Source organism: Capsicum annuum, unplaced genomic scaffold (genome assembly GCF_002878395.1).
Source record: "Capsicum annuum cultivar UCD-10X-F1 unplaced genomic scaffold, UCD10Xv1.1 ctg2365, whole genome shotgun sequence".
NCBI lineage: Eukaryota > Viridiplantae > Streptophyta > Magnoliopsida > Solanales > Solanaceae > Capsicum > Capsicum annuum.
The window spans coordinates 861,065-867,029 of NW_025829801.1; the positions used below are offsets into that span (position 1 = coordinate 861,065).

The 5,965-nt window shown below is 37.1% G+C and overlaps 1 protein-coding gene across 1 annotated transcript; it reads right to left on the reverse strand.

Annotated features, from left to right (window-relative positions):
- Positions 1-3,990: 3,990 nt before the first annotated feature.
- Positions 3,991-5,634, reverse strand: LOC107841469. Its single transcript, XM_016685377.2, has 2 exons — positions 5,239-5,634; positions 3,991-4,050 (listed from the first exon to the last, which is right to left on the reverse strand). Exons 1-2 carry the CDS (start codon positions 5,632-5,634, stop codon positions 3,991-3,993), a joined length of 456 nt encoding a protein of 151 aa, XP_016540863.2.
- Positions 5,635-5,965: the final 331 nt, after the last annotated feature.

The window sequence follows — 5,965 nt, forward strand, 5'->3', positions numbered from 1 at the left end:
TTTATAGGTGGCCCAACAGTTGTAGTCTTTATTTAGAGCATATATGTTCAAAACAGCCTCTCTTATATGGAGATTTCAATCAAAATTCTAGACTACCAGACTCGTAGATTGAGGAACAAAGAAGTCCATCTAGTCAAAGTTCTTTGGTAAAATTAGTCTGTTGAGGGAGATACTTAGGAAGCAGAAGCAAACATGCGTGCCAAGTACCCTCACCTCTTCTCCGCTGACTCAGATCAAGCTCAAGGTAACAATTTTCCTTAAGCTTTTCAATTTTCATGTCTAGATTTCAGTTAAAACTTGGTGTTAGCCTCATGTTCAAGATTCTATTTTTAAACTTGGTAATAAGTATCATTGCATTTCCAATTATATGTTCATGCATCAGATTAGTCATGTCTTCATGCATCAGACATACATACTTCTTGTGACAAGACTCGGTTATTAGAAATCTAAGACATTTAATTAGTTCTGTCATGTATTCAAACATCATATATGTGTGATCAGCTTATCAGTACTCTTAGTCATGCATTCATTTATTATCTCAGTCATTAAATCGTACATCAAATATGCATGCCCTGTATAAATCTTAGAAATGTCAGTTATGCAGTTATGTTTCAGTTTTCATGTTCAGTATGCACTTTGGCTTATTGTTTCTTCCAACTTAGTCAGTCTCATTGGAGGACGAATGTTCCCAAGGGGGGATATTATAATACCCTAAAGTTTCCTAATTAATTTTATCTCTAAAATGTCAAGTATTAGCTTCTAAACTGAATGATGTTTATTCCATGGGTAATTTTCATAATTTTTTCTTTTTATCAGGTGGGAATTTAATAAGATTTCCATCGATATAAAATTTGCCTAAATTTGATAATCGGATAAGAAGTTACGACTATTTCAAGTCCCTATCATAAAACAGCTCCATATTGATCAGTGGTGCACCGTGCCACAAGATAAAATAGTAATATTCCTTTTGTCCAGTGTCCCAGCGTGATTTCACCGTGTCGCACCAAACTTTCATGTCGCAAACGAAGTGGCAACGTGATGGCTATGCGTTGCGCCATTTCCCTCTTTCCCAATTATCAAATTCTAGGTCGGGAAATTTTCACAAATTTAAAAAATGCATCCAGGGTTAAAAAGGTCAATTTCCCACCCCTATTTAAGCCCTTTAACATGATATTCAGCTATTTGGTACCCAAAATATACTAGTTTCTCTCAATTTTCTCTCAAGAACAAGCTAGGGTTTAAATTAGGGATTCAATTTCAAGAAATTCTTTTCGTCAATCTTTCGCTAAATCAAGAACTAAGGTATGTCATGTGTTGATTCATGGGTCTCTTTCAACCATGAAGCTCAAGAATCTCTTTTCAAAATCATAAATTTCTATATTTATGAATGTTCCTGATTTGATTGAATTGAAAAGTGATGTTCATATTGTTGTTTGGTTTCATTCCATGTTATAGACTATTAATTACAAGAATTGATTCTAGTATGTGGGCAATTACGCGGTATTCATGATAAAATTCTTCAATCCAAAATTTGTTTGATGTATCCTTGATTATTAGATATGTTGATTATTGTATAACCATAGTATGATCCCCCATGTTTGATTAAATACCTAGGTGAAGGAAAAGATCCATACTTAGCCAATTGATTATGTATTGTTGATGTTGGTCCTGTACTCAAGAAAGTCATGCTTTGTAGGTTTCCTTCTATCGATTCCTGGGGTACTTGTACCCAAAAAATATAGTTGTGTGCCTAGAGTCCGTGTCATGTTTTCACAATATCCTTAGTCAAGCCATGATTCATAGAACTCAATCAGTCATGTGACTCAGGAATGCTCAGTAATACAATAATCTCGGTACTATTCCGTCAGTCAACGAAATTCAATTAAGTCGGTCCAATTCAGTTCAATAATCCCTTATCAGTGTCTATTCAGATGAGAGCAGGAATTAGCACGGAGTAAACCCAAGGATAGGAACACACATTGTAATATGAGGGTGTGATTCTTAGAAGTCATCCTTGCATTCCAAAACTATGTATCCAGCATAGGTTGAGACATCAATACTATCAGATGAGGGTTGATGAGATGGATAAGCATTGTCAGATAAAGGCCCCATTGTTCTCTTTTTGGGACACTGTCAGAAAAGGGTCACTCAGAGCTTGTCTTTACCAGTGGCGCGGTATTGACACCCTTCCAATTGGTGTTACAGATTGGACCCTAACTCAGCCATAATGGTGTATTAAGGGCATGTCGGTCAGATAACTACTTCCCATAATTTCAATTATAGAATCAGGACTGTCAGATACAGTTATTCATTCTTAGTAATTGAACTCAGATAGTTCTATAGAATTCCGGACTGTCAGATACAGTCAACTCAGAATAGTATGGATCTCAACTAGTTCTATCAGATTCAGGACTGTCAGATGTAGTCACTCATGTCATCAGTTATATCAGTCATCAGAATTCAGTTATCAGTTATGTTAGTTATCAGTAAATTCATGTTATTATGATATCAGATATAGTTATAACGTATTTATGCATGTATTTTCGCGTTCATATTAGTCAATTAACAAGTATTGTTCATGCATATGAACCCCATATATTCATCCTACCTTCCATGCATACCAGTACATTCAAAGTACTGACGTATTTGCTCTATGATTTCTTATACCATAGGTGCAGAAGCACGAGCTCCAGAGCATCAGTAGCATTCCAGTCTCAACAGTCAGAGTTAGCAGTTAGTCCTCATTTTTCGAGGACATATCCCATCAACTGCTTTTCCAAACAATTTTGTTTTAGAGGTTTTTTCAGACTACAGTATGTTCAGATAGTATTTCAGTTTTGGGTATTCCATTACCCTACTCAGATGTTATATTTTATCATTCATGTAATTTTGAACCTTATGGCCTTTCAGCCTCTATTTTTGTATTATATTTAGTATGTTATACAGTATACAGGTACAGATATAGGTCATGGGTTAGCTTGTGGTCCTTCGGGGTCGTGAGCACTATGTAGCATTCTGAGTACTAGATTTGGGGCGTTATACAATGGTAGCTCCCTCCTTCTGCTAGTCCTCTATATACCTCTCATAATCAGAGAGGGACATATGTGAATAAAGAATGGAGAAGAGCTCTCCCGCCCCTGGGGAAGTCCTGACACGAGCTCCCTAATGACCTAAATATCATCAGTATTTTACTCAAGAGGCACGGTTGTGATGGCCTACAAGACTCAGTCTACTCATATGTCACCTTTCCGAAGTTGATCTTTCTTTTTTTTCTCTTGCCTGATGTTCCCTTACCTTGAATTTTTAGAGGATAGATGGGGTCTAGGGTGCACCCGTGTATCTCCAAGGTACTCCTCAACCCCTGCTCTCTTTCAAAGCTTAGTAATTAAAGAGGGGAAAAAGAGATTCATACCACCATGGTTCTTGAAGATTTTTACGCCTGAGATAATGAGCTGATCAACATTTAGAGGAAAGTCATCTAATATGCAAGCAACCATCCAAACCCACAGGTCTGGAACTGTTGTCATGTGGGAGCAAGGAAAAAATCAGCTACAGATGAAGTTCAACCAAACCCGAGCTTCGACAGTGAAATCATTCATTGATATGTTTCTCTTGGTAGCCGCCCAAGAACATCCTTGCCCAAGAAATACCTCTCGGCCAACCAAATTCCTGGCTTGCACCTCTTGGACTTAAATTCACCCATGTTTGTGTTAGGAGCCCATAAATATTATTGATTTGCTCCAACATGAAATCCACCACCTTTCCCCAGATCATGATAATCATAGTGGATGGGTCTGAGAAGGATACTACACTAAGGTTGGCATAGAAATCTCAAACCCATTGCTCATTTACCTTGCAAGGATCCAGAGTTAAACACAGCCACATAGTAGCCACCAGCCAGTTATGAAATGACGAAAACTATTTCATCACTTTCTCCAAGCATATTCCTTTCTCATAAAGCAATTTTGTTCTCAAAAGATCACCATAGTATTAAGTGTGGCACTCGGGAGCCATGAAGCAAACTTGGTCATAATCTTCCATGACACAAGCCTGAAAAACAAGAGAACAAAACAACCACATTAATGATCAAAATTTTTATGCACCAACTATGCTATGTTAATCTTATGGGATGGGCATTAGGAGAGGTTTGGACAAGAATTTAAAGTGAAGAATTTTTGACCCAGGCAAAAAATCAGCCTCAGTTACTACAATCGTGGGCCATAGAGCCGCGATCATGGTGTCGTGATCATGCGGTACCTGAGACCAGTTTCAAGCCAAAATTTCCAATGTCCAAAAATTCAAATTTTAGGCCAAAACATGTTCTAGAACAAGAATATACACTAAAAGCATTGAACATGGTTACTAGGTACTCGATTATTCCCTTAAAAATGTAAAAACCACTAGTGAAGATTAATTTGGAAATTTGATCAAGCACTTGGTGTGAACCCTTTATTTTTCTCAACCTCATGCGCAATTTGGGTACTCAATATTTCCCCTAGAATGTGCACACCACATTATAGTATCTAACCACCATATAAGTATATTTTAACACAGATTTAACATTGAAAACCTCATATTTAGGCCTTCCCTATAACATGCATTCTATGGCCTATTTTCAACAATTAAAGCATAGATTCAATGCACTTACCAAAGAAAATGATGTAAGAGAATGCTCTAATTCTTTTGAATGCCCAAAGTATACCCAAAAGTGGGTGTAATTTGGGACAAAATTTGAGAAAAGAGTGTAAGGGAAATAGGGAATTTGGATGGCCTTTTAAACTAATCTTACCGCAATCGTTACAGACATGTGGGTGACCGCAATCACATCCAAGGTTCTGCGATCGCGATAACTGAGAGCATTTTTGCGCCTCTATTTTTCCCTGTTCTGCTTATTACTCATTTTGACACATTTTGCCCTGTTCAGATCACTATGCAGCAATTTCAGACTTTCTCTTTCTCAAACTAATTCAAAACACTTTATAGTACCTAAAATGAATGGATTAATCAATAACAAAAAATTTAAAATCTACTCGACCAAATTAAAAACAAAGGATGCGATCCAATTTTGTGGCATTTTTGGGTTGCCTCCCACATAGAGCCGTATTTGTCATCGTGGCACAATGTCTTCCATCTTTTTCGAGTTGGATTCTCAAGGGATCCCTTATACACTTACCCATCTTCAAAATCAACAACCGACACCTCTTAAAGTTCCAAGGGTTGTTTCTTTGTTGAGCATACCCAAAAGGACACTTCACCATCATGAACTCTAAATCTTATTTCCCCAAGTTCCAAATCAAAAATGGCTCTTTCAACAGCGAGGAAAGTTCGACCTAGGATAATGGTTACCTCTTTGTCCATCTCATAATCTAAAACCACAAAATCCATCAAAAGTATGAATTTATCAACTTTCAATAACATGTCAAACAAAACACCAGCCGATTTCTTAAAAGATCGGTTCGACATCAAAAGCCTTATCAATGTTGGTGTAGGGGTACTCAATCCAAGGATCGTATATATTGCAAATGGCATAAGGTTTATACTCGCATCAAGATCACATAGAGCATTTTCTAATTTATGTTTCCTAATTGTGCATGGAATTGTCAAAGCCCAGGGGTCATTCTTCTTTTCCGCCATTTTTCTACTCATGATAGCGCTACACCCATGGGTAACTTAAATGGTGTCACCTTCAACAAGCTTCTTCATCGACATCAATTTGTTCATAAGCATCGCATACCTCGAAATCTCTTAGATAGCCTCGAGCAATGAGATATTGATAGAAAGATTGCTAAGCTTAGCCATGAATTTCTTAAGCTTATGATTCTCCTCTTTCTTCTTAAGCCTTTGTGGAAATGGAGAAGGGATTTAATGGTGGTTAATACATCACGTTATGTCTTTTTATTCTTTACCACTTTTTTATCAATTTCCACTAGTTATTTTTCATCCCCTTCTCCTTGAGATTTTAGGG